The sequence below is a fragment of the Prinia subflava genome, chromosome 9 (genome assembly GCF_021018805.1).
Source record: "Prinia subflava isolate CZ2003 ecotype Zambia chromosome 9, Cam_Psub_1.2, whole genome shotgun sequence".
Classification (NCBI taxonomy): Eukaryota; Metazoa; Chordata; class Aves; order Passeriformes; family Cisticolidae; genus Prinia; species Prinia subflava.
In genome coordinates, this window is record NC_086255.1 from 5,730,173 (window position 1) to 5,757,128 (window position 26,956).

The 26,956-nt window shown below is 41.1% G+C and overlaps 1 protein-coding gene across 2 annotated transcripts in view; it reads left to right on the plus strand.

Annotated features, from left to right (window-relative positions):
• The first annotated feature begins 547 nt into the window (after nt 1–547).
• Nucleotides 548–26,956, plus strand: part of CACUL1 (CDK2 associated cullin domain 1) — a 43,821-nt gene continuing 17,412 nt past the window's right edge. For both annotated transcript variants that reach the window (XM_063405221.1, XM_063405220.1), the window contains exons 1-5: nt 548–963; nt 7,087–7,213; nt 11,804–11,906; nt 20,658–20,753; nt 25,070–25,172. In XM_063405221.1, the coding sequence (XP_063261291.1) occupies nt 702–963; nt 7,087–7,213; nt 11,804–11,906; nt 20,658–20,753; nt 25,070–25,172 (691 nt within the window). In that variant the 5' untranslated portion in view covers nt 548–701. The remainder of the gene's footprint in view (nt 964–7,086; nt 7,214–11,803; nt 11,907–20,657; nt 20,754–25,069; nt 25,173–26,956) is intronic.

Consider the following 26,956-nt stretch of genomic DNA (forward strand, 5'->3'; position numbering starts at 1 on the left):
AGTACTGTCTAATTGTTACATTGTTTATTGCAAGACAAACGGGCTTATACATTATTTGTGCAGGTTATTGACACTGTTAACAGGAGAACGGAAGGGAGCAGCGTTGTGCAGGCACTGCACAGGTCCCGGAACAGGTCGGGCTGGAAAGCACCTTAAGGATGGTTTGTTTCCAAGCCCTCCATGGGCAGGGACGCCTTGCACGGGCCCGGGCTGGTGCCGAAGAGCGGGCGGAGGGTGTGACAAGGGACATCCCGCTCCATGCTCGGTCCCTTTCCCTCAGGGCTGTCCCTTCCCTGCCGCCGCGCTCCCGCCAGGGGGCGCTGTCGGCACGACGCCCGCTCTCCGCGCGGGCCCTGCCCGAGCCTCCCCGCTCCAGAGAAAATCTCCCTGGCATCGGGGAACCGGGAAGGGCGAACCCCGGGCGCGGTCAGAGACGAACCCCGGGGACGGACCCCGCGCCGGCCGCGCCTCTTTCCGCGCCCCGCCAGTCGCTCCGCCCCGCAGGACTACATCCCCCAGCATGCCCCGCGGCGGTGCCGCCCGGCGCGGCTGCCGCGTTCCGCCGGGCGCGAAGTGTCGCGCGGCGCGGCCGGAGCTGGGCTGGGGCCCGGGCCGAGCCCGCCGAGCCCCGCCGGGCCTGAGGCGGCGGCGATGGGCGGCGGGCGCTGATCCCGCCCCGCTCCCGCAGCCAGGCGCCCGCCATGGAGGAGGAGAGCATGGAAGAGGAGGGCGGCGGCGAGGCCATGATGGACGACCAGAACCACAACAACTGGGGCTCGGGCGGCTACGGGCGGCACCTGCTCGGGGAGCGGCTGCTGCCGCCGGCCGGGCCGCCGCGCCCTGCGGGGCCCGAGCACAACGGCGCGGGGCTGCGGGGCTGCGAGCCGGGGGCTGCGGCCGGCAGGGCGGGGGCGGCCGGGGCCATCGCCGCCATCAACATCAGCGCCTCGACCTCCAAGTTCCGTGAGTGACCCGGGCCTGGGCACGGGGAGCCTCGCCTGCTGCGCTGAACCCGCTGTCCCCGCTGAACCCGCTCCCTTCTGGCGCCGGGCTCAGCTCTTTCCTACCCCGACGTGGGTCTCGCCTCGAGAGGCTTCTCGAAGCGAAGTCAGTCGGGTTAAGGTGCCTTGGAAGGCGAATATAACCTTTCCTCGCACAGCGGCCCGACTTCTGCTTTGCTGTCACGGAAGATGTGGCTGTAGAGCTGAGATAGTGAGCGTGGGCAGGGTTCTCGGCTTTTTCTGAAGCCTTTTAGCTCAGATCGTACTTTCCTACAGACTTTGTGTCAGCCTGAAAAGCCTAGAGATGAATTGGAAGCCTGTTTGGGATTGCTGGCGGTGGGCAGAGCCCTGGAAGGGGCGTTGTGTCCCGAAAGGGACGAGCACCTGCAGAGGTCTGATGAGAAAGACAGAGGATTGATTTACCCAAGTTAGCCCCAAAAATAGAATCATAATACCACAAAATGGTTTGGGTTGGAAGGGACCTTAAAGACTATGGTGTTCCAAGCCCCCTGCTTGAGCAGGGACACTGTCCACTAGACCAGGTTGTTGAGAGCTCCATCCATCCTGGCCTTGGGGGTTCCAAAATGGCTTTTGGATGTAGCTTCTAACAAAAATGGCATTTTTTCCGTGTTTTTGTCTGAGTTAGGATCGAGGGAAGGAAGGAGATTTTGCTGTACATTCTAGTTCGGCTTTTTTTTTCCAAAAGTCACTTTTCTGGGCAAAATACACCTTTTTTTCTTGTGGACCGTCAGAAAACTTGGATTTGGATAGTTCAAAGCATTCCTGGAAGTGCAACTGTGTAACTGCAATGATAACATTTTGATGGGATACACTTTGTGTGTCCTCCCTGCTTTCCCCAGTGCTCTCTCACCTGTCCATGTCCAGAGGTGATCAAAACCTCAAAGTTCAGGATTCTGAATTTCTGCTTTTCGGGTAATTCTGGGTTTTGTGGCACATGGCCAAGGCTGCCTGCTTTGAAGTTAAGGCTCCCAGGCTCTGAGCTCCCTGGCACTTTGCCTGCCTTGCTTGTCGGGGCTCCAGGTGCCCTGAGGTGGCTTCTAAGCCCTCAAGACAGTTGAAATGAGATGTTGTTCGACCTTGCTAAACTAGGTTCTTGAAGTCCTAGTCCAGACATTCAGAATCTTAGTTTTTCTTCCATTTCAAAAAGAAAATGGTTTTCAAGCTGGATCTCCAGCAAGTGGGAAGGTGACTTTCCAGCTAATCCACAGTTTATGTCTGAGGGGGAGAAGCAGCAGCAGAGCATGATTTTACTTAGGGTGTGGTTTTGGAGTTCCTGTTTTCACTTCTCCAGCACTGGTATCCCAACGTAATATCTCACTGTTATTTTTTATTTTTAAATATTTTCTTGCAAACCAGAAAATTCTCTAAGTGAACTTCATTAGAACTTACCCACACCTTTGTGTTGTGGGTAGCGATTGTACATGTAAGTGAGCAGAACAAGTCCAGTGAAGTAGTACTGACTGAGAACCTAAAGGAGCTGAGTTGCAGTCCTGCCTGTTCTTCTCCTGGCTCTGACAGAGGATCCCTTAATCACCTTTGTTTAATTTCACACATAGAAAAGGGGAGAAAGGTCGCTTTGGATATAAACGTTCCCTGAGAGTGAATCAGCGTGTGCAGGATCCCTCCTGCCTGCTTGTCCCAGTAATAGCAGAACATGTGTAGAGAAGTTTGCCAGTCCTAAGCTTGACAGAAAAGTTGTCTGTTCTCTGCTGCAGTTGAATGAGCAACAACTCCTGCCTTGCTTCATGGTGCAGAGGCTGTCCTGGGCAGAAAATCCTTCCTATCTTTCAAAGAGGCTAAATCCAGTTCTCCTTCCTTGAGATTTTGGTAGGACTGAGAGCTAAAATTAGAATAATGCATAGTTCATTTAATAGTTTTTCTTTTCATAGCTTTTTTCTACTTAAAGCAACTTAAGAAAAACTTCTGTGTTGTAGTAAACTTTAAATATTTATGGTTGATCAGTTTCAGTCATAGCTGAGGACTTATAAAGCAGTAGTGTTGTGAAAAGTACTTTTCAAATTTCATGAGGGAGAAAAGAATACAAAGGAGGTTTAGTACTCTCCTATAATAGTAATTTCAGCATAATTTGATTGTGGTGAACAATGAGGAGTTTCTATTTTGTTTCTTTTATCCTTTTCAAGAAGGGGTGGTTATAAATGTTGATGCCAGTGCCGTTTGGGACAGGCACATGTGGCTGTGTGCACTGACATTTCCATTAAATCTGCTGCCTTGCCTGTTGCATAACATTGTTGAGTGCAGTGTGTGTGCATCTCTGCGTGGGCAAATGGTCTGATGAAGAAAAAGATACTTTTACTAGCCAGCCTTAATGCAGGCTGAGAAACAGGTTATAAAAATAGAAAAGAATTGGAAGCAACCACGGGGCAAACTCAAACTTGCTAATTTATGCTGGGATGTGTGAGGCAGGGAGGCAGAGCAGAATCTATTGTGGAAACATTCACATGGGGACTGAGAAAAAGGAAAGCACAGGCCACAGTCTGCAGATGACTCTTGGACAGCTGCCTGAAGAGTTTGTACACTTCAGCAAAATATTGAGGATTGTAGGGTGCATTGCTAATTGAGCAGTAAAGTTTCGTGTATCTCACTCGGTGAGATGAAATACAGCTTCTGAAAGATGCTTAGTTGTTTTCCTTCCTTTTTATTGCCAGAATAAATGACAGATAATTGTCAGACTGATGTCTACATACTTGGCAGTAGGTTGGATCAGCCATCCTGCTCTATCTCTTGCTTTTTAGCTACAGATTTGAAAAAGAGAGTGTATGTAAGGTTTTATTACCAGTTTCATGGGGGATGTATACCTCCTCTTGGTGAGTTTTTTTTGTTTTGTTTTGTTTTTAATCTTGGTGGTTTTGCCATTCTTTTCATTGAAGTCAGTATCAAAGAATTCAGTAGCTTGAAGCAGACTGTGTTTCCATTATTACTATAATACTGATATATCTAGGTTATGATAGCTCATGCATATTCTTTTTTACTGAAATGGTTTCACTGCTGCATTTCACTTAAAGTTTTCCTTTTGAACTTTTTTTGTATGGAAAGCAGCAGTTGTTGCTCAAGCTTTGCTTGTGAATTCTTTAATAATTTTCTGGAAAATGCTGAATTCTCTGGAAAATACTGACTTCTTTCGATTCTGTCAGACTGATTGCTCTCCCAGCCCCGCCTCCCCAGCCTTGCTGGAGCTGGATAAAATCCTGCATTCTAGCATGCTTTCCTACAAAATATCAGTGTCACTTCCCAGAAACCAACTGAATTGCAGTTTGGGTGTGGAAGCTGTTGGGCAAATCCTTTTAAATCTTGAACATTCATACATCTAACGTAGAGATAAGCATTTAAGCATGGCATCCTAAAAAGAGAGAAAAAGAAGTTGTTAAAGGGCAATCTGTCTTTCCTTGCTAAGGATCTGTGTGATTCCTTCCTTGCTGGTCTTGACCTTGTTCTTGCAGAGTTTGTAGTTCGAAGGTCTTCAGGTCACCCTTCACTTCTGTGTGTGTAAGCAGTGCCAGGAGAAAAAGGATGTTACTAACTTGTGATAGTTATTAAAATTTTAAAGTAGTTTGTTTTCTGGATTAGAAGAATAAAAATAGTGATTGTTCAATTTGAAGTCTTGGACTTTTAGCTATGTAAATATTGTGGTTGGCTTAGTTTCAGAACTGAAGTGTGGAAATCAAATTACATAGTACTTGTAAGAGACTTTTGAATGAGAATTAAGCTTTTCTAGAATTTTACTGTGAATTTATCAGTAAATTTTCTATGCAGACTTTTCTATGCAAGTCTCATGGTGCTGTTCATAAAAGCATTTTGTCCTTTACCTGTGCAGCATATCTAATGGGCAGACCTTCCTGTCTGCTGCTGCTTTCTTGTTCCATATTGTAAAAAAAATAAAAAAATTAACATCTCAACAGCCTGCTAAAATTATTTTGCAGTGTTGCCAAATCTTACTTGACTATTTTCTTTCAAGTTAATAGGGCTCATTTAGTATGTTAAACCAGATAATAGGGCTCATTTAATATGTTAAACCAGATACGGGCATGATTATACATTGAAATCTTAAAGCAAGACTTGGTCTTATGTTCATGCTGACTTCAGCTGAATATTTTCTGTGGAACAGAGTGATTCTGTGGAGGCCTGTCTTTTTTGGGGTAACAAAGTAAACCAAAAGCTGAGGTTTTGCTGCAGAGTGTAAGCGGGAATAGTGAAGGTGCTGTGTGGGGCTGCTCCTGAGAACCCCTGCCTGGAGTGTGGGCTCTAAAGGGTCAGAGCTCAAACGAGGCATGGCAAGACAGGGAATAAGGGCTGGGTTTGCTGCCAGGGAGGTGCTGTGCTGCTGCTGGCTGCATGGCTGCTTTTACACGGGGGAGCTGACTTGTTGGACTCGTTAACTGTAGTGCTGGTGGCTGTGCAGCCAGCCCAGTGACCTTCTCTCTTGTCAGCAAACAGTGATGTCCTTTCAGATGGCAGCCCGGGCTCCTGGGGCAGTGTCCTGTAGCGCTGGGTAGTGGGGACCTGGTCACTGCTCGGACACTTTCAGCTTAACTGGATCTGATTCTGTAGCAGCTGTGAGGAAAGAGGGCACCAGTGGCTGCAGCTGGATGGAGAGGAGCCAGGAGTGCTGCACTGGCATCCTTCTCTAAGCAAAGTTTCTGGCTGAAATACCCTGACATGACACACAAATCTGTAATACTTGCTTGTACTGATAGAGTGCCAGCACTTCCTTGTCTCACACCTCTCTCTGTTCCGCGTTCTCTTTAAAATCTTTTTTTTTCCTCATGAAAACTTGTAACTGTTTTGCCAATTCCCTTAGAATCGTTCCTTGTAATGCTGCCAGAAGTGACTCACCCAGCTCCTTTGAACCCCTTCAAAATACCTTTCAAAAATATTGCTTCTCAAACGCATCAGTGAATCTACATTGAAATGCATATTTAAAGTTCATCCCTAACCAAAATATTTCTTTCCAGTGTTGTGTCTAAACAGGTGTGTGTGGAGTGAGAAGTATCTTTACTCTCGGTTCCATTTGGGCCAGACCCACGTGTGGAGTTCAATTGAAGAAATTATTTTAGCTTTCCTAGGCTGGATAGTTTTGATCCTTTTTTGTTTGGATAGATTTGATTTGATTTCATTGCTTGAATTGAAATCACAGATTTGACTGAGGTGCTGTTGGTTGCTGAGGGGGTTTTTGAGTGGGTGCTGTGAAGCTGTGGTGGTGTGACAGGGCAGGGAGGCACTGCTGTGAGTTCAGCCCTGAGGGGTGGGTGTGAACGTGCTGGAACTGAGCCAGCAGTGGTTGTTTCACAAATCCTCCCTGAAAAGAGAGCGATCCAAACCCTTCTGTGGCTGTGGAGGCGCCCTGAGTCACTGGTGCAAGAGGGTGCAGTTGGGAAGCTCAGGAGGAAGATCAGGAGCAGTGGGGAACGCTAATTTAAACACCTCCTATTCTTCCCTGTGGTGATCTTTATCTGGAAAAGGAGTGTAATTGTCCCTGCTAGAGGGGAACTGTAATACAGATTCAAAAAAGTTGCCTGGAAGCCTAACTGCAGTTGAAGGCAGAGGGAGTTGCATCATCTTTTAGACCAGGGAAGCTGCTGATCCCACCTGAGACTTGTGAAATTAATACATCTGCTGGGAAGGAATATTCAAAAACTTACCAGTCTTGGCCAGAGCTTGTTCTCCTAAATGTAAAGATGTCTTTTTAATAATTGATTCTGAACTGCCACAGAGTTATATAATTTATTAGTCTGAACAAATCTTGTTATAAATTTTTATTATTATATTTTTGTGTTGGAACTCCCAGGAGTTTGCTTTGCCATGTTATTTAGGCCCCAGAGAAATACCAAAGCACTGATTTGGCAGGGGTTTTGGTTTTATTTTTTCTAAATACAAAGGCACAAATTCAAGTCTGGGCTTTAGTTTTAGATGATGTTATTTTGGTGGAAATGAGCTGTTCCCAGGTTTTTTGGCCTGGTTGTTGGTGTGATCTGAAATCACAGAGCATTCACTCGTTTCTAGTCTTTTAGGTGGAGTTACTAAATCTCCTCTTGTCTTTTTCTTGCAGTAATGAATGTTATAACAATTGAAGACTATAAGAGCACATATTGGCCAAAGTTGGACAGTGCCATAGATCAGCTTTTAACTCAAAGTCCTGGTGACTACATCCCTATCTCCTATGAACAAATATACAGGTAAGGAAATACTTTAAATGCTACATAACTTATTTTTTCTTTAAAAGGAAATGTTTATTTGATCTTGCTGTCTATGCATATGTCATATTTTGTACCTTTGAGGACACAAATGGGAAAGTTAGCAAAATACAGAACTGTTTGAACAGTTCAAGTGAGAGATAACAGATGCATATCTTGACATACCATATTAACAGGAATAAATGCTAAATAAGTAAAATGCAGAAGTGCTGAAAACACTAACATTAAAATAAACTCCATCACAGTTGCTTAATGTAATGTACTAGGAAATGCATGAAAGACTCAACATCCTTTTCTCCAAAGAGTTTGGCATGGCAGGCAGTTGACTTAATGTGTCAAAAGGCTTTTTTATGATACCTAGTAAAAACTAATTTGGTGTGGTTGATGTGCAGAGGGAAATAGAAGCACCTGGTGCCAAGGTCCTTTGATGTAAATTGTCATTTGTGTTTTGCCTCAGGTGTTTTGGTGTGCTCTCCCCTTGCCCAGTAGCAGGCAGTTTGAAGGACATTCCTTTGCATCTCCACTCTTGTTGCCATGAATTTTCCTGGTTTGCTGAGCGTTCATATTAAAGGAGAAACGTGCAGTTTCTCACGCTGGTGAATTGTAAACACAGGACCATGTTTTGTAAATATTGGCAATGTTATGAGTACTTTCTCCAAGACAAGGGGAGGTTGAATGACAGCCTCCTGGACCAATGTGACAGGAGAGGTGGCGATACCCTTCTCCTTGTCTTGGAGAAAGTACTCATAACATTGCCAATATTTACAAAACATGGTCCTGTGTTTACAATTCACCAGCGTGAGAAACTGCACGTTTCTCCTTTAATATGAACGCTCAGCAAACCAGGAAAATTCATGGCAACACACTCTTGTCTGGAGAAGGCTGGGGCTGTACCTGTGTCTTGGAGCTGCAATTTGGTTCAAAAGAGATTTAATCACACAACAGAACTGCCCCTCAGGCTAAAGCAGGGCTCAGTACTGGGAATGGGGGGGGTTTGCTTCCCCATCACACTGCTCCAAACCAAAATGCTAAATGCTTTAGAGACCTGGCAGCTTCTTAAGAGATGAACTAAAATGGAGATTTTTGTCCTGTAGGTGGCAGGTATTCAGGGTGTTGGTGAACAGGATGGAAAGTGGGTGACTGCTGCTGGATTTACTGGCCCAGATGCTGTTAAAACTCCTGGCCCTTGCCAGCAGCACAGCTGTGGCTCTGCTTTCTTGGTTTTCTTCACCAGAGTGTTGTCCTCTGGAATAATACTGCCAGCTCTGGTCACTGATGGCTGTTTTTAGAGACTTTCAGCTCTGTTGTCTCATGCCCACTTGCTCTTAGCCACTTTGTCTCTGCATTGTAAAACTTTGGGTTAGGAAAGCAGATAAAAGAAAGGCAGGTGTTCAGTTTTGCCCCTTAGTTCCCATTGAAAACTTCAATAAACTTCCTCTTTCCTCTCCAAACTTTTGGAACTGCTTTTAACAGGACTCAGTTACCAATCATCATGTGTATAAATTATTGAGATGGTTGTTTGAATTAAGAGAGCCAGCTTTAGTGTAAGTAATCAGAATCCTTTCCCAGCTTGAAATCCCCAATGTGCAAACAGTCTGCAGTAAGACATCTCTCAGAAGTCATTGCTGAATAAGAGTAGGTGTGCAGAGTTAATGGTTTAATTATGTCTAGTTATGGTTTGCAGATAACTGGAGTTCACCCTTGTTGTCTTTCTATTCCTCGAAAGTTTTATTTACTGAAGGAATCCTGAGGTTTGAGTTCTCCTGGATAAGCCCTGTACATCTGGGGCACTTGGTGCAGGATTGTAATGATGCATGGCTATCTGTTGCATTTATTTTACTATTGCCAAGACTAAAGATTTTCCATAGTTTAGTGTTACTGGTAAAGCTGGTGTGTCAGTTTTCTTTTAAAAATACATTTGTGGTTGTAATTGCTCTGCCACAACCTCTTCCAACCAGAAGACTGATTTTTTTTTTTTTTTTAATATTTGTAGACTGTTCCTTTGATTGACAATCTGGACAAGATAGATTGACAAGGGGATAACTGATTTTTTTTTAGAATTGAATTTAATAAGGATGTTTGCTTTGAGTATTTTTGAGAGTCTGCAGCAGACTTGATGTTTAGATCTTCTCTGTTTCTAAGCCAGTTATTTAGTCTGAAAAACTGAATGTTTCTTGAAGTGGTTCAAACAGCTATTTATCTATTTATATATTTTTCCTTTCAGTAAAACTGAGGTGAAAATACAGTAGTATTTTTGGTCGTCTTTGTGCTGACTAAAAGAATCAAGTTTTCTGTAATGCAAACTCAAAATACATTTTTAGATACCTAAATATTTGGGTATTTGCTGTATTTAACATGGTCAATGATAGCCATAGGTGTTCACTCCCCAGCAGTGAGAGTTGGGAGATAACTTCCAAGGTGTGTGTGCAGATATTTGCCATGGACCAGTTTATCTGTAAGGTATTGGAGTGTCATTAGTGTCTGTTTTCAACTGCAAGTCCAAAGTCTGCCTGTGCATAGTCACTTCCAGTTATAAAAGCGTTGGATAAATTGGCAGAGGGGCGTGAAGGAAGGTTTGAGATGAGGAAAACAGGAGCAGCTGAGTTGTACTTCTGGCAGTCTCCACTGCCTCCCAGGTGCAGTGCAGTTTTCTGTTCCTCAGGACAACTTAGAGAGCTTGGATATTCATTCACTGCTCACCTTCTTAATGTCCTTTTTGGGATTTCCTTTTCCTCAGGTGTTTAGTAATGTTAAAGAACTAACAAGCTTGTGACTTCTTTTGGGTAATATCAGGGCACGGATGATTCACAGGATTAGCCCACAATCAGGAACTGAAAACAGGATCTCAAAATGGGGAAGGAACCTCTAAATAGAAGTGTTCAAATAAAATGTAAACACACCCTGTGTGTACATGGGAAGACTGGTGTTTACTACAGAACACATTGCAGAAATAGAGGCAGCAATAGTGTGTGTAACACCAAGGAGAAGTGTACTTTAAAATTCAGTTCAGTTGCATGCAAATAAAGCAGTCAGCTTGTGGAAGTGGCTGTGGAGCTACTGGTTAGCTATGGAACAAACAGATGTGTGGCCATTTGCAGTGGTTACCCAGCTGGCTGATTTTGTAAGAGATCATAAAAATCAGTCTCCCTTTTCTTAGCAGTGTTTCTCTCTTTGATCCAAACCAAACTGATATTTTTGCTCTTAGTGAAGAGCATTGTACCAAAATATCTTTTGCAGTTTCAATATAGGATGTGCTCTTGGTAGACTTGATATGAAAGAAAAATAGTGACTTTGACTGATAATAGTTAAATAATATCAAACTACAGATACTCTGTTATTTTAAAATACAGTAACATGAAAGGTGTAGGGTGTCTTTTAAGGAATAACATGGTTTACCAAATAAGCAGACTTTTGCCATCATTGTAGTTTGCCTGTCTTTGTACCATTTTCTCAGAAGAGAATTGGAAAGTTGTAGTTCCCCTACAGAGACAGAGTGTTGCTGTCCCATAGCTTTGGGGTTTGGGGCCATTTAAAGCCTGCAGAATTCAAGGCTGGGGTCTGGACCTCCCTGGAAATCAGTTGTTTGCACATGTCCTAAGAGCAGTCTCTGGCCTAAATTGCTTACTGTCACAGTTCTTGGTGCAGAGGAGTGGAGGGGGAGCACAAGAGAGATGTGATTTGCCCAAGGTACCAGGTGAAGTCTCCCTGGGCCTCTTGGATTTGGCAGCTAAATTTCAAAATGCTGACTGAGGAGTAAAAGCTGCTTGGTACAGATGAATGTTGATGTTAGTCCTGACAGTGATGACTACTCGAATAACATCTTGCTGAAAGTAATACATGTATTTATTTTACAACTGCTGTAAACATGTCTTCAATGAATAGCCTTGTTTTGCAGATGTTATATTGCAGCATGAGAGCAATAAAGTGTTCTTAAGAATCAAATGTAGCACTGAAGACCAGAGTTAACACCACCAGGCCACAGAATGCAGAATTAGTTTTATTGTTCCTATTTTACATCTTTCTTTATTATGAAAGTATAGAATTTTCTTAAAATTTAAGTAACAAAGTATGGAGAAGCATGCTTGGTTCTGTAATTTTAGAACTTTTGCCATTTCTTTTTAACACTACCATGGTTTTGATGCAACTTTTATGGTACTTGTCAGCATTCTCCTTCTTTTAGTAAGGATTTTAGCCTAGAATATTCACAGAATTGTTAAACCTGCTTATTTTAATGGAGACTTCATTGACATAGGAGAGACAAAAGGCAGAAGTAGGAATGTGCTGTTGACAGAACTGTCCTGGCTGTTTGAAGTGCACTGTTAGGAGAACTCATTGTAAGTTAAAATGAACTTGGGGAGGGGGAATGGGATGGACACCCTGGAGCCTCCAGGGGAGCCCTAAGAGCCTGCTGGAGCTCATTCCAAGCTTAGGGCTGTATTTAAAAGTTAAACAATCATTCACTTAACTCTATTATCCTCTGAATTGAAACTTGAACAAAATGTTTTGAAGTCTATTACCCTTCATTGCAAACTGTTGTAAGTTCATTGTTTGTTCCTATATTTGTTTCTGCAGTTGTGTGTATAAGTGTGTATGCCAGCAGCATTCGGAACAGATGTATAGTGACCTAATAAAAAAGATAACTAACCACTTAGAGAGAGTCTCAAAGGAGCTGCAGGTAAGAAGCTGCACAATCTAATTCTCTCTTTCCTGGGATCTGTGATTGTATCAGAGCAGTATGTAGGTGGCCCATGGAGGGGATTGCTATTAAGACTGATTGATATTAACTTACAAAGTTGTCAGCTATTTCACTCACTAATGGGCTGTCAGACAGAAAACCAACTATTACATCCAGGGGTTCGGCAGGACCAGACCTTGGAGTTCTCAGCAATGTGGAGAGCAGTGGCTAAACCTGAATATATGATATAGAATAAAAGAATGATGAGTGGGAAATCTTAAATATAATCTGGGATGTAAATACCTCAGTCAAATGTGATCTGAGCACATGAGATAAATGTCTGCCATTCCTGTGTAAATCTGTATAAACTGTTTATGGTTCTTGTGTACCACAAGCAGCACAAAAGGGAAAATCTAAAGGAAAAAATATAGGTGAATTAAATACAGATTGTGAAGTATAAGTTGAGAATTACTGCATACGGAGTTCTGTTACAGCTTATTCTGCATTTTTCTGGCCTATCTGTAGATGTCAGTGGTTTACAGCAGTCCTAATACATGCAGTTTGTATATCCCTCTCCTTCTCTGCATCTTACTTGTGCATCCATGATTGTTTTCATGTGTATTCCTTGTTGAACATTCCTTTTAGACTAGAATCTCCAGATATGTGCTTGAATTTGTCATTGTTGTAGCAGCAACACTGCTTGATTTTTCCTTGCAGCTTTTTTCACTTCTGTAACTGATGTTTGAGTTCTGTACTGATTTGCAGTGCATGAGGTAGAGAAGCCAAATACAAAGAAACCCTAAACTACAGCAGCTTCTTCAGTGCTTCTAACACTGATAATTAATTTCTGTTGGCTCAAAACAGTCTTAACGCTTTGACTGCATCAGGTATTTCTGGCTAAATGTGCATTCTCAAAATGTATGGCACTGTGATCTTTCTGATGTCCTTTTTGTTGCACTGTTTTCCTCTTGTGGCTTTCCGTACAAAGAAAAATAACCATCCAGCATTGAATAGGCAGGGTACTTGCTAGGTTCTTTCTCTTTTTTTATGTTCTGTTTATTCTTCATGGAGTGACAGCCCCAGTGTTCTGTAAAAATTGCTTGGAGTTGGTGAACATAGTATTTAAAATAAAGGCTTCCCTTAGTTCTGCTGAGCTGGTGCAGCCTGTACATTTTTCTTCTGTTTGTGAGAACTATGAATCATTTCAGCTATACAGGTTTGGCCAGTTCTTCTGATATATCCCATGGTAATACACTGCTTTAGTTTGATTTGAATTTGGGAATACCCCAAATTGTTTACTCCGTGTTAATCCTAGACTCTTTTCTCTTAAATCCCAAAACAGAGGCGGCTGATTTTAAAGTTTGCTTTAGCACATATGAGCCTAAATACTTCTGCCTAAAAGCAAGGCTGTCTTCTGAGCATCAGCTTGTTGAAAGAATAATTGAGACAACTATTTAATGCAATCTTAGCCTTGCAAAAGCTTCCTTATGTAGGTTAGACACACCTGTACTATAACACGATACCATCTTTGAGTGCATTATGTGAGTTTTGTCTGATGTGTGAACATGGCTTGGCTTTTGAATGACAAATGGATCTTTTTGGGCTGCTGGAGGTAAAACTCTCACGTGCCTCAAAAATTTGTTCTATAAAGAAACTGTTTTAGCTGTGGGTTGTGAAATTTACTCTTAAGAAATTACTACAATATGTTTAATTATCCTGATACTTCTTTGATCTTAATACATTTTGGCGACATTCAATCACTTGGGATTTATGTTGAAAATGCAGTTCTAGATCTTTACCCTAGCAACAATAGCAAATTACTCTGTAAATGTTGGTTGCTTGGAAGTTTCTGATTCCTACGGCAAACAATGAAAAAACTTATACATATGAATCTTTTTAATGCACAGTTTATGGTGTTTTGCTTTCTGACATAATCTCATTTACCTGCCAACATTTAAGAGTTCTCTCTATTTGGCAAGCAATGACTTGATGCAAGTTGTTGATTTTTAATGTTCAGAGGTGCAAAAGTAGCCCAGTAGAAGCAGGAATGTTGGTGTGTCTAAGAAAGCAGATGATTGTGGAAGCTGAAATGGCAGGCAAGCACAATGTCTTTTTCTGGACAGGCCAGCACCTTGTTTGCATAGCACTGTAACAGCTGAATGGCAAGTGGGCTGCAGAATGTCTACATTCAGCCAACATGCCAGAGCAAGCTGTCTCCTATAGGAGCCACTCATCAACAGCCAAACCAGTAAAGCCCAGATACCAACCAGTAAAAGGGTGAGCACCTCAGGGGACTGGTCAGACTTGCTCTTGCATGGATTTAGTTTTAATGGAGTTTCGTTTCTCTCTTCAGGGCATTCACTGCAGAAACTCCATATATATTTTTATTTCCCCCCTCCCTGTGTGTAGCCCTGTGCTTGCCTGAGCAGCTGGCCACAGCTGGAGTCAGCAGTGATGGACACTCGTGTGTCCTGAGCTGGGTGTCCCAGGCACTGTGCTGGGACACTCAGAACAAACCCTGCTCATCCCACGTGGCTTCTGCTTTTCCAGACTGCAGGACAGCTGGTGTGGTGTTGGTATTTGTTGCCCCATGCATCCCTGAAACTTTGTTTCAGAGCTTTTCAGCTCCAGAGAGTTACTTTCAGTGGTGGCAGAGGCCACCGGACATTGTGGCCGGGCTGGTGGATTTCTGCACGTTGGACACTGGGTGTAAAAGCAGTGAGCAGTGCTTGCTGAGTAATGATACATTCAGATGAGATGAATTGCTTGTCTTCAGGCTGCTGTGGGGCCTCCTGTGTGCCAAGCCATTTTCAGCACCCTCATTACTGTATCTGTCAGCTAATGACCCTTTCTTCAGACTGCTATGCAGGACTCACAGCAAGGATTGCTTTCCTTTCCTGCTGCTGATGTTTGACCAGCTTCTCTGCATTAGTTAAGAGAAGAGTTTTACCATGTAGACTTCCAGTAATTGAGAATTCAATCTCCCTAATTCCTGAGTTGATCGGAATTTTGTATTTTGTCAGCTTAAAACAAATAATGTGTCATTGCAGAAAACACTAATTAACTTGTTTCCTGTTGTCATGAGGTTTGTGAAGCCTGTAGCATGCAGATGATTTTTCCAAGATGCTTTATTTGGAAACATTTCACTGGTAATGGACATGGTTCATTATGTTGTGGTTCAAAATAATGTCAGCTGTTTTTATGGGTAATTGCTGAGTCATTCAGATGTATGAGGTAGGGTGGATACACAAACATATGCTTTCAAATTAAATACATCTCTTTAAAATGAGTAAAACTGTATTTGCATTAGGCACTAGTGTTTCTGGCTTAATTTATTCTTGTGCACTCTGATAAAGTAATTTAAAATCAAGCACTTTATCCATTACCTATCTCTTCAGCAAAAAAAGCTGGAAAGTACTCAAAGCATTGACAATCAGAGTGCCCTGTGGCTTTGAGCTGACTTCTTGCAAACATAGCTTTTTTGTGCAGGTGCAGTGCAATATTTTCCTTTTAGTTAGAATAAACTCAGTGAAATGTGCAGTGATTTGAGAACTGAAAACCATTTATTTGTCATGTTGCACCTTTTTTTTATTCAGCGGAGATAGAAAAAGGAATCTGTTGTTTTCTATTTGTGGTGCGGTTTTTAATGATGATGAATTGTATTTTTTATAATGAACATGACTGCAGTGAGGAGTCACTGGTGTTGGTAGATAATTTGCATGTCTGCTCTTTGGCCCCCAGGACCTGCAGGTTTATAGTCTTTGTTGTGCAATGCCAGAAAGGTTTCCTGCCTGATGTTAATCATTACAACTTCTCAGCCTTTTGTCTTGTGGGCTCTCAAACCAGTCAGTGCAGTGTGTGAAAGTACTGTCAGTACTGTCCCACTTGCTGTTTCCTCGGGAGGATGTGTGTGAGTCAGGTGTCCTGAATGAGCCATTGCAAAGAACCCCTGGCAAAGGTCTCAGCAAAAGCAGCGTTAATACTAAAGTGAATTTACTGCTGTGAATTTCACTGAACTGAATCAGATTACATGGATGATTTGAACTCAGATGGTGGAAACCAGAAGTGTTATAAATATTTGTATCTTTGTTGCCATCACAAAGATGGCTTTTGACTTGAAGTAGTGGGGATGACCATATTGCCAGAATTGCCATTAGAAATTACACAACCATCAGGAAGTTAAGCTGAGGAGGAGCATTCTTGCTTGCAGCTTTTTGGAAAGGATTGCAGTCCTCCAGCTCTGTTTAGTGCCTTGTCACACCACACTGGGGCTGCAGACCTCGATGCTATTACAGAAAGATACAAGAAAATACAGCTCCAATCAATATGTATTTAATAGATAGAAAAGCTTCTGAAGATTTCTTACTGCTACACAGTTTTGATGGTCTTTTTATAATGGTCTTTGATTTTTGATGTTTTGGGGTTTTGATGGTCTAGATACAGTGTCTTTTTTGTTTTACAAGTGTATAGACTGGGAATGGAACATGGCTAGCCTGCTGTAAGACAGTTACATGAAAGAATGTCATGAGGCTTTGAACAGGTTTGAGTGGTAGGAAGACACAGCCTTTGAATTAGTTGTGCTTTGGTTTGATGTCTGTTTTTTGTAAAATGTTTTAATAATACCAATGTCTAGTGAGGTAGATGTGGCATCACATACCTTGCAGGGGAAGGTAAACTGTATTTTCTTGAGAAAGAACAAAGAGTGGTTAAGAAGATTCAGACCACTTACATGAATAACAGGTTAATTTGTGTAGTTAGAGCCATTCTCTTTTTCACGTGGGAGGGATGCTGACCATATGTGCTGGCATTTTGGCAGGGAGCATATTCCCAGGAAAATGGAGCTGCCCATTCACCACAGGAGTGTAAACTCTGCTACACATACTGCTGGTTGTGCCAGATGACTCTGCATAACCAGATTAACTTTGTGTTCCTCAAGCACAGAACTCTTGTCTCTGTTTCTTTCTTGTGAGCCATTTCTGAGTTGTTTTGAGCCAGCAGCTGCCTTCTGATTTCAAATGTTCAGTTTAAGAACAGTATTGAGACTGGTTTTCAAGCTGAAAAAAACCTAAATCTTTTTCAGATATATAGTTTCTTGTCTACAGGTACATTGAAATGCCTCGATATTAAATTTCAAATAAAGGAAGGGTAATTTAGTATGCAGGATCTCCAGGTTCTTGTTTTGTTTGACAGTTTCTTGTATGTCATCCTTTCTCAAATGTGTTATCTTGCTACATCTGATTTCTGTTTGTGCTGAGATGTCCACTATGGTGTGTAAGGAGATGAAATTTTGTCTTTAACATCAGCTTTTAAACAGCAGCCACAGTATGTTATTCTCAGAAGCAGTTGACTCACAGCCAAGCAGATGTTAAGCCAATGCAACTGCATTAGAGTTTGAGAAATCCAACCAAACATTCAGTGCTGCTGTAGACAGACACACAGTACAATTGTTGCTGGAAAACTGTTCTTAACCCTGCAAGTGGTAGATAAGAGCAAATGTAGGAGATGATAAGAGCAAATTAAACTGTCTGCCTGTATTGAGTGTTTTAAAAAAACCCCAAACAATCTGAAAAACAACAGACTTAAAAATGAACTATCCCCAACCCCCTGAATTGACAGTTTGATAGGACTCAGGATGAGGAGTGAAGTAATGAGGGATCCTCTTCTTTCCTGGAAAACCTTAGGCTAGGAGTGTGTATTTTGAATAGCTCCTGTAATACATCCCTGAGGTAGGGTAGGAGTGAATTTAAAGACTTAATAGTTGCTGGGGAGTTGTAAGAAGTAAATGTCATGCTTAGTTCTGCCCCTCCCCATATAATTTAAACAGCTTTTTCTGGACTAGGACCAGGAATAAAAAGTGTCAGCCAAAGCAGTTTCTTGTTTTTTTTCTTTTAATAGCTATATCTGAATAAGTATAGATTTTAAGTGCAAGTTGGGCTCTAATGATGGCCACTTAATATAAAAATCTTAGCAACTTCTATTTACTCATGAATTTGTTGCCATGTGCTGCTTTTTAGTTTACAAAATTCAAGTAGTTTATATAAAACTGTTCCAGCTCCAGTTACTGTCCTATAAATGTGAATGTAGAGATGTGGACAAAGATCCTGTGCTGAAGCAAATAATTGATTTCAGTCTGGCAGTTTGGAGCAGCTGTACAGTAACATGTAATGAACAGAAAACAGATGGTTCTGTTTCCCCCACACAGATTACAGTAATTCATAGATGAGCTGTGAAAATACTATTATTGATTTCTCTTTGGCTTGGGTATTTTAGTAGTTTACAAGTCCAGCTTTAGTTGAGCAGAGTTTGATTGTCAATGTCGCTTTTTTTTGTTGTCCATCGCTGTTAATGTCTTGGTTGTTGAGGCTTGACATGAAATGCTATCAGGAGAATAAAATTGAAAAGTGACATTTCATGCTGATAAAGCAGACAACACCACAATTTCTGCATTGCAGAGATTAAAACCAAGGCCTGATATTTGCCTTGTGACACTAGTGAGGCACTTTGTCTGAAGCCATCAGCACCTCTCTTAGCGTTTTTTGTCTTTATCCAGAGCAGTTGTTTTCCACTTGGGAGGTGGTGGCTGACAGCTCCCAGGTGTCCTCCCATTAAAGGGCTCCTGAGGTGATTCTCAGGAGCCAGGTGGGTGTGCAGATGTTGTGCCTTCATGAACAGTCTCCCTTACTGTGACACGGACTTTGGGAGCTGAGCTAGCACAGTTCTCATCTGCAGTGGGGAGAAAAGATATCAGTGCTTACATCCCCTGTCAAAAGTTTGGCAGGCTGGCTGCACGCATTGCCTGGGAGTAAATCTCCACTGCCCAGACAGCTTCTGTCTGTGTCTTTTCTTGTTGGCTTTATTGTTGTTTTGTGTTTTTAATGAAAGTGGCAATCTATCAGTGAGAGAGGAGTGGTGCTCTGTGTCAAGCTATGGCCTCCTTTTGTCTGACGTGTTCTATCAGGTAGAATTTTCCTTTTTCTTTAATCTTAGAAGCTGTAAACAAATCAGAGGGTATAACCATATTTAAGTTGAGGTTGAAAAGGAGTGAAGCAGGAATACATACTGCTTAGAATGCAGATTTCAATGCATGTTATTTGCAACAAATTGTATATGTAGCTATATATGAAAGGGAGTCTTTGGAGCTCATAGCCACTTTTATATGTTGTTGGCATTTTGAACTAAAATTTGTTTGACCACCCTGAGAACTGCATCTGCAATAAGATTAAAACCTTATGATCAAAATGAGGAATAACCATATATAGCCTTTGGCAACTGCATGTGGAATAACACTCTTTCTTCCTTTGCCAGTTTTGCTTTCCTTTCTGAACTGTTTGCTCGGTATTGGTGTTTGCTGTGAAAATTACCCACGTGTTCATTAAGAAGGGAGGCAAAAGAAGCTATTTTAAAGGGGGAAAAAAGGGTTATAAATTTAGAACACTTAATAGAACAAAATATCAACATAAATTTTAACTTTCCTATTAGGGCTGGTGGTGAATGTCCATACAAAGGCTGTAAAATGTTTGTGAAAATAGCTTTAAGTTCTGATAAGGTGGTCGAGGTGCAGCCAAGCCTTGAGTGTTTCTCATGCCACAGATGCTTTGGCTTTAGGAAAATCTTTGAACTTGTTTTCTTGCAATGTCCCACTTACTGCTGTATTCTCCATCTTCTTTTGGCTTGGATCTGTCAGAGGGGAAAACAATGCAGGGGAAGAGAAGTTTTGCTTCTGAGTCGCAAGCAGCACTTTGCCCGTGGGCTTGTATGGGTGTATCTATATATGTGAGCAGTAGGAGCTCAGGCAGCCACCCAGCCCCTCTGGAAAGACCAAAGCAGGGGTTGGGCCAGAGGCAGGGCAGTGTAAGGTGTGGAGGAAGACATTGCTTCACTTCCAGCTGTGAGTATCTAAGTGCACTTCTGAATGCTCCAGTGCAGCTCCCCTGCAGGCCTCCAAATGGATATTGTAACAGAAACAGTGCTTAGTGCTTCCCGTTCTTCTGGTTCTCTTCTCCTTCAACTTCACCTGCTGCTAAACAGATCTTTTAAGATCTTCCTAACCCGGTCTTTGGGAAATAGGGTTTTGTTCAGGTTTTGTGTAGCCAGGTTTAGGCTGGGGCTCCAGGGGGATGCCGTGTGCTGGAACACGGCTGGAGATTTCCACAGGCCTAACCTGGAGCATGAGACCTGCATGCAGAACTCTGAAGATGTTGCTTCTTGGTGAAGCTGGACCCCCTGAACACTTGCCTTACTGAGGTGACCCAGAGGGAACTTAGAAAGGTTTTCTGTGGAGGATGTGCCACACGCCAGCTCAGCTGCAAAGCAGCAGCTTAGTGCCACCCTGCTCTGGGGGAATGAAAGCTCAGGGGGGTAGGAACACACACTGCAGCACTTGTGCTCATTTGGTTATGGATTCTAGGCATGACAGCTGGTGCTTTCAAAACAAACCTCTGGTCTTTAAAAAGTGTTTTTATTTGCATATGCTGAATGTCAGCTTGTTACAGGCTCGCTGTATTTCTTACTGAATGGACCTTGTGCTGGGCACTGATGTGTAGTCCTAGGCAAACCTAGTTACTGAAGGGAGATTGGTTTTGCTGGAGGGAGTTAGAGCAGAAACTCTGGAATGATGTGTGGCTTGCTTTGTGTGGATCTAGTGTAACAAATCCTTTGTAGTTGTTTGAGTTTGCTATGAAAGCATAGCCCATGCTGTTCCAGATCTTTCTCTTGTTCAAATTCCAACCTGACTTTTACGGTTTCTTGCAGGCCAGCCCTCCAGATCTCTATATTGAAAGATTTAACGTAGCTCTTGGACAGTATATGGGAGCATTGCAGAGCATTGTGCCTCTTTTCATATATATGGTAAGTTTTAGAAAATTCTTTTCAAATAAGTATGTGCATACACAAGATTCTGACTGAAAGTGAAAAGAATAAAATGTGGCTATAATGATTTCTGACATGTAAAACTTATGATTCATGCCTAGTTTTCATGCCTGCCTAACAATACTAATCAGATTGTATGGGGAGAGGAAGGGGATGCTGTGCTTTTTAAATGCAGAGTTTTGCAGTTGGTTTCTGCCCTAATACTTCTTTCCTGGGAGTGGGGAGAATGGGTTTGATTTTAAAGGGAAACAAGCCATCTCAAATATTTAAAAAGCCATCTCAAGTTCATTATTTATGTCTTTTTGAATAGAGATCATTTATTGACTTGTTAAGTTTTGGCTTCTTAGTTTGGGCAGGTTGTGGAGGTGATTATTTTTTGCTTTCAAATAGTACAGATTCAGAAAAGACAGGAAGAAAAGTATCTTGGAAATGTCTTTATCATTTGATCAAGCAATTCAGAATGTTGGATGGATGAAGACAAAATAATATCAGGTGTACTTGGAGCGCTTCAGAAACTTATATTTTGCATCCTTTTTGTTGAAGTACCAAAATTTTTTGTTGTTGTTGTTTTGTTTTTTGGTTTTTTTTGTTGTTTTTTTTGTTGTTTTTTTTTTTTGTTTTGTTTTGTTTTGTTTTTGTTTTGTTTTGTTTTTTGTTTATTTGTTTTTGTGGTAATGAATAACTTAAAAATTTGAAAAAAAACCTTGAAATTTGTCCTTCTCTCAGAAACTGTCCTTGTTCTGGCATCACTTAGAAATGAAAAAAAAAACAAGCCAAACAAACCAGACCAAAGAAACGGATTAAATAAGCCTCAAACTCCTCAAAGTTTTTCTCATTGGTAGTTTCAGTGTTTGGGAAGCTGTAGCCTTTAGGAGGCTCTCCTGTGTATTACTGAATTTAGGTACCTTGCTACAGTATTTTGGCATTGTGTTACCATACAGATTTGTTGCATTAAAAGAGGAATTTGCCCTTTTTGAACTAAAGATTATCGTCTAATCTGTCCTTTTATCTTGTTCTGTTACCTGTTAGTCCCTCTTGCTGCCAAAAGCAATGCTGACTTGGCTCAGCTGTGCAGCTGGTTTATAAGGTTAATGGCAAATTAGCTGTCATACTTTTTCACTGAAACACTTTCAGTGTTGTGCTTGATGTGGGAAATACATCTAGAGAATTCAGGGGGAAAAATGTGTTTCTTATTTTTTTCCTGTATGCATTTGGAAGTACTTCTATGTACAGGTACTCTTACAATTTTAATCAAGTTTTCTCGTGGAGCAACAAGAGTTTCCTTTGTTTGGTCCAAAAGTACAATGGAAAAACAACTGCAAGAGGTGAAAACCTAATTACAGTCTAAATTACAGCTTTGCAGTTACTTTAATAGGTACTTTTCAAAGCATTTTGAAGTGGTCCAAGTTGTTAAACTCTGCCTTTATGTCAGAGGTGACGAGGCTTTCCGTTTTCTCTGATTGCTTTAATCAGGGGTTTCCAAGGCTGTTGAGTTGTTCTTGAGGACTTTGTTCTGAAAGCATAATTATACTGCTGCTTAGGAAAACTTTTAATATGCATTTAAATATTTTTAAAATCTATGAAGCTGAAGAAAACCTAAAGCTTTTATGTAGAACTGGAATATGACGTAATATTTTGTCTTAGTGCAGTGAGTCTTAAAAGCAGCAGCAGCAGCACTTTTCTTTCCTGATATGTACCAAAGTAGAAAAGGTGATTTCTTACCCTCTGTGTGTCTGGTGATCAAGGTGTGTTTCCAAGCTTATCAGGAGGGGTGGCTGACAGGACTGACCTTGCAGCTGAGGGAGTTTCCTTTTTTTCTCCTTTTGCTGGGAGCACTTGGTTTTTTCACATGGTGATGGATTTTTTCAGGCTTAGGCTGCTGCAGCAGATTTGTCGAAAAAGCACAGAGGCCAAAAGACCCTCTGAGATTCTGTGGGTTTAGGCTCCTTCAGAAGTTCAGAGATGTAACTAAAGGCAAAACAAATCAAACTGGAAATTAGCTTCATACACAGTACTTTATTCCTGGCAGAAAACTGTTTTGTAAATATAGGTGAGGTTATTCTGGGTGCTTACAGATTGTACATATCACAGGGTGCTACACACATGAACGAAAATGTATTTCCACTTGAATAAAAAATAAAATTTAGATTATATATTTTTCTTACAGAATCTCAGTTTTTCATCTTACTTTGAGATATAGCTGAAAATCTGTTATTTTGTCATGTTATGTGAGACTAACATTTGAGAGGACTGTGGTTTTGGGATAGTTAAAATTTTTTCATTACATCCAAAATATTGTTATCCCTACTGGGTGCACTTTGTTGCTCATCAGCTAGAGGGCATTTTGTGTGTGTCTGTAGACACAAATATATGTGAGTATGATGTCATAAGCACACCTGTATACTGTGTTTTCTTCTTTCAAGTACTTACTGATCTCCTCTTAATATTAACTGAGATTTACCTTTTAAGATTTGCCAAATTGCTTTATCATAAGGTGTTTTGTAGAATAATGTTTGTATCATACCTGACTTTCTCAGTTACTCATATCTGCTTACCTTTTCCATGTTAGTTAGAGCTTTAGGTTACTTGAGATGTTTTTCCAGCAACACTGGCACAGCCTAGGTAGCAACAAGTTACACAGAAAATCTTTCTGATTTACCCCTAATAAGAATGGGGGAGGTGACAGCTTTTCTCCTCTCTCCTTTCAGCACTGTGGATTGGAAATGAACTACTTCAGTTAGATGCTTTTTCATTGTCTATTTAAGCTTAAAGAAGTGGAACATCCTTTTGGAAAGGTGTTTCCAAGTGAGCAAATGTGAAGAGTATTTTACATTTCTTCTATGTTTGTACTGCTGAGTTGTGGGGGGGTTTTGTTGCTTTTCCAGTAATGAAATTACTAGAATTAAAAGCTTAGGCTTTCTAGCCCCTGAGCAAAATGAGGCATCATAATTTGCACATCTTGTGCAAACTGGTTTAGGAAAATGTTCTGGTGAAAGGCTGTAGTGTGGTGTGTAGCTTAGCACTTCCTCCAAGTGTATCTTCAGTTGCTGTGGCTTTCTGTTGCCATGGCTGTTCACCATTGACCAAAATCATTACCAATAAATTAGTTTGTTTCTAATTAGGGTATTCTGTCTGCAGAGCCTTTCCCTCAATCTCTGTTCCCAGGCCAAGGTGAGGGGAACCAACTGAGTCCTAGTCCTTGATAAAACCTCTACAGGCAGGATAAATTCAGGATATCAGAGGAAACCACCAGCAGCAAGTTGAGGAAATTTAAAAACAGTCTTTTAAATGCTGTTGTCCACCACTGCAACAAATTTAAACTACAATAGAGGCATGTATTCAGGCCTCAGATTGCCTTTGTTCAATCTTTATTAAAGGTAAATAACTGCTAGTGAATGTTCTCTCAAAAGTTTAAGTGGTTTCTGTCTGGACAGATTGTGATGGTGTGTTTGCAGTTTTGGTAATGGCTGAGAGAATGGGTTTCACACAGAAATGTGAAGATTGCTCTGTGTTCTGAGAGTTCATTCTGGTTTTGTTAAATGCTTTAGTGAATAGGAGAAAAACTTGATTTAAAATGTGGAAAAACCTTTCTCCCTTAATTTAGTTCTTCTTCTAGTAAATCTCTCAGATAAGTGTTCCTGTGAATTATTTTTGAGTTGATTTTTTGTTAGATTATCTGTTTAACTCTTCTACGCCATTTGTCCAAATTAGTTAATTCAGCTGTTCTACTTACAAGTTAGCTTTCTAATGGTAAGAGATTTATCTTGAAGCAATTTTTCCCCCTAGCTTTTAAAACACCTCTTTGAATAACACACAGACAAGAAATCTTGCTATGAATTACAGGAAATGGAACATTGATACCAAATAGTACATTAGGTATTGAGGCCCTGGAGGAACTCATGAATGGAATAATGTTTGAATTTCCCTCAGAGATGAATTCTTTATTAATGCTGAATTGGTCTAAGTAATGGAATCCTAAAAATTTTAATGTAGTTCACTTTTGTGTAGGTTTGTATATATCACTTATTTCCACAGCTGATTCATTCTGAGTAGTTATCCTCTGAGATTGTCAGTGAAGCACAGAAGTGAATAGTTGTGCTGATGATTTATTATTGTAACCCATCTATTTTAATGGCTGAATCACTTTTAGTCATTGGAAGAAATACTTTCTTTTGTTACAAACAGCTGTATTTGGTGTTAAGAGAATTTACAAAATTTCTAAAAGTTCTAAAATGAAGTTTACTTTATTTGCTGTCATGAGAAACAAACTTGAAAACTTCTGTCTTATTTTCCAGAATAAATTTTACATAGAAACCAAGCTAAACAGAGACTTAAAAGATGACCTTATAAAGCTGTTTACGGAACATGTTGCAGAAAAGCACATTTACAACCTAATGCGTAAGTAAAGCTGTTGATTTTTTCTTACAATGGAAGCCTGGAGAGCTACAGTGCTTTTAGCTACTGTAGCAAATGGGGATAAAATACGAATTATTAGTGAATTTCAATACAACTTCCTTTGAGGCATGAGGAAATGTGACATACTTCAGCTTATTTTTTTCAGAAATATGACTTTGTATGAAGTAATACTTTGCTTGAGATCTGGGAGAACCAATATTTATTTTCCCTTGTGACTTGTGATTATGGCAGAATGAACGTTTTATTTTTCTGTTTTTTATGCTGTTACTTTTAAACTTTGTTATCAAAATATTGGCAGGTGTCATTAAGAATGTGGTGGGGGCAAAGAACTGTGATCCCTCTGGGGTTATCATCATGGTGTACTCGAGTACTGCTGCGGGTGGTGAACTGCAGAGTGCTGACAGCAGTTTTTCTCTCCTAGGTTAATGGGTTAATGCAAATATAATGTGCTTCAAGAGATGCCCACAGGAGAACTGAACGGGAAGTGTGACTCCTGTGGTGAACCACAGTGTTTGTCTGAAAGCTGCCACCTCTGAGAGTGCTTGTGTGAGCACAGGGACCTCAGAAGGGCAGCTAGCAAAGCATTGGAGCAATGGCAGTGGAGTTTATGGCTCCTTTTGTCTTTGCTTGGGTAACAATGCCCTGCTCTTTCCAGGCAAGGCCTGGGGGAAAGGAGCTTTGCAGTTGGTTCAGGCTCTCAGAGGTGACTGCCTGGGAGAGGGGTGGGTGAACAGGGTGACTGCAAGGGCAGGGAGCCTGGCACTCTACAGCAATGGGAGATCATAGCTCTGATGAAGTCTTGTTCTTCCCATCTGGAAAAGTGTCACTAAGAGCAGATCACATCACCTTTAAAATAGCAGAACAATGAGAAATGCCCAGCCATGGGCCTGATGTTTTATTTGGTGCCGAAGAGAATTACTGTTATGAAGCCTGGTAAGATGATTGCTGCAACAAGATCATGGAAAATTCTGATATTGTGTTAAAATGTTTGCATTTTTCAGGCAAAGAAATATTTTTTCCAGTGGCAAAGCAAAGGTGTAACACTGAATAAACCTCTGACATAAGTGATGTCAGATGTGTTGTTGCTAAGTAATTAACTTTCTGCAGCGATAATAGCAGAATCAAATAGAAATTGCAGATGAACTGTTGAAAGGAAAAGACCCGTGGCATTGTCTGTGTGTGGAATCAAAAATATTTTTCCCCAGCTCTGTTAATTGTAGAAATAAAATGAAAAAAAAAGAAAAATAAAAAATAAAGGTAAGCTGTCTGTGTTGCTGTATATAAACTACATACAAGTCTCTTGTTTAATGAGCAAGAGATTCATTTCGTTGGGTTCATTTCAGTCTGATCATCAGTTTATTAAACCTCAGTTATTTGGGTTTTATCTCCCTCCCAAGGAGGATGATAAATACTGAAAGGCATGAACTCCTAACTGTGATCTTATTTAATTAAATCCTGGATAAGAGGATCTATAAATTGAGTTAAAGTATGCCTAAATAAAATCTGAAACTTGCTAACAGGTTCTTGGGAAATAATTGAAGATACATAGCACATGATGTAGTACTGCAGATGTGCTGAAAAAACTTCTGGTATTGTATTTTTTTCTGCCTTTCTCAGCTGTTTTTTCAAGCTTCCTGAAATTCAAACCAAAATAGATGAGTAGTGCCTTCCTTTTTGGAAATGTAAGGGCTCTAAGAAAATAGAGTTGGTGTTTTTTACTTTGCTTCCCAATGTCAATATATGGTGCTGTTTGCTGATATTTGATA